This window comes from Puntigrus tetrazona, chromosome 13, assembly GCF_018831695.1.
Source record: "Puntigrus tetrazona isolate hp1 chromosome 13, ASM1883169v1, whole genome shotgun sequence".
Taxonomy (NCBI): Eukaryota; Metazoa; Chordata; class Actinopteri; order Cypriniformes; family Cyprinidae; genus Puntigrus; species Puntigrus tetrazona.
The window spans coordinates 60,687-62,199 of NC_056711.1; the positions used below are offsets into that span (position 1 = coordinate 60,687).

Sequence of the window (1,513 nt, forward strand, 5' to 3'; positions counted from 1 at the left end):
TGAAAAAATTATTTTCACAGTTTTTTGAAGAATAAAATATGAAAATCTGGTAAATTATATAATGACGAACCTTAAGAATAGAAATAGGAATTAAACTGTGAAACTGGTGCAAGCGCTGCAATTATGTAGAGCCTCTGAACTGCACAGATCAAAATAAATAAAATGTATTTTTTTATGTTTTCTCTATATATAGCCAGGAACATAACTTTGTGGAAAGCCAAATTGCCAGTGTCTTTGTATGTAGTATGTTGCCTTAACTTGCAACTTCACATGTTGACAATAGGAAAAACATTCAAATGCAAAATGCAATTTCACTTGGGTTAAAAATATGACCAAATAAATATTTTTTGCTATAAATAACATCTTATGATGGTGGTGGGTTTAAAGCGGCTTGACGTCGATGGGGTTGTTATAATCAGCTTAGCTGCTATGGAAAGTGTTTGTGTGGGAAGGCTGCTAAACACCTTGTGCTTTATCATGGTGCTGAAGTGGTTGTTCCTGAAAAATACAGACAGTTCTCCCTCCTTGGCCGTCGTGTTGAGCTCACACAGGCCGTGATACGACAGCTGGGTTGCTGTGGACTCCAAAAACTGCTCTGCTATCAAACCTGTCAACAAACAGACAGCCATTAATCAAACCTCCGAGGAGTCCACGGCCCCGTATCCGAGCCAGTCGTGTAGAAAAAATAACATTAAAGGTACCTTCGCCGACTTGACTGCTGTCTGTCGAGTGCTTGAAATCTATGATCTTCTCCACCAGTTGGTTGTAGCTGAGTTTGCCCACTGCAGACACCACCTCGGGACTCTGAAGAAGAACGAGGAACTTGCATTGTGGTTTGGATGCACGGGAATCAGACGTTATGTAACGTTTCTGCTGACCTACCTGCGGGTCGACGAGCCAGCCGTGGTAGAGAGGAACGTCGAGCAGGTCGAAGACGATGCACTCAGGCGTGTACTCAAAGTCGGACACACCTGTGAAACGCACATTAACGTCGAGGCCTGTGGACAGCTTTGGCAGCATGGCCATCGCGTCGCTCATGTTCTGTGAAGGGAATGAGACATAATAAAAAAAAAAAAAATCGAAATGCACAAGTACATTCAGGCTAGTTTACGGCGGTTATGTTATTGGCCTCAGCGTTTGATATGTTGAAATATTTGGGTCATGCGCAAGATAGCATGAGTAATGTTTACCACAAAACATGTCGACTCGTCTTAGCTGACCTACTAAGTTGAAATCAAGAATTGCATTAAAAAATAAATTCATTAGTTTTAGGGTTCAGTTATTCTTATTTGCAGATTTGGTGCATTTTTATTATTAATGTTAAAATGTTTTTATGCAAAATATTTTTTGTTGTAGCAATTAGTGCTCTCAAATGAATAATCGCAATCAAAAATAAAAAAGTTTATGTTTACATAATATGTGTTTAGTGTGTATATTTATTATGTATATATAAATACAAACTCGGGCATGTATATATATATTTCAAAATTAAGTTTATAATATTAAATCTATA

General features: G+C 38.2%; 1 protein-coding gene across 1 annotated transcript in view; it reads right to left on the reverse strand.

Annotated features, from left to right (window-relative positions):
* Nucleotides 1-1,053, reverse strand: part of LOC122357061 (ubiquitin carboxyl-terminal hydrolase MINDY-1-like) — a 2,886-nt gene extending 1,833 nt beyond the window's left edge. Inside the window, exons 1-3 of the mRNA XM_043256241.1 lie at nucleotides 883-1,053; nucleotides 702-804; nucleotides 465-607 (exon numbers count right to left, since the gene is read on the reverse strand). Of these exons, the coding sequence (XP_043112176.1) occupies nucleotides 465-607; nucleotides 702-804; nucleotides 883-1,038 (402 nt within the window). The 5' untranslated portion in view covers nucleotides 1,039-1,053. The remainder of the gene's footprint in view (nucleotides 1-464; nucleotides 608-701; nucleotides 805-882) is intronic.
* Nucleotides 1,054-1,513: the final 460 nt, after the last annotated feature.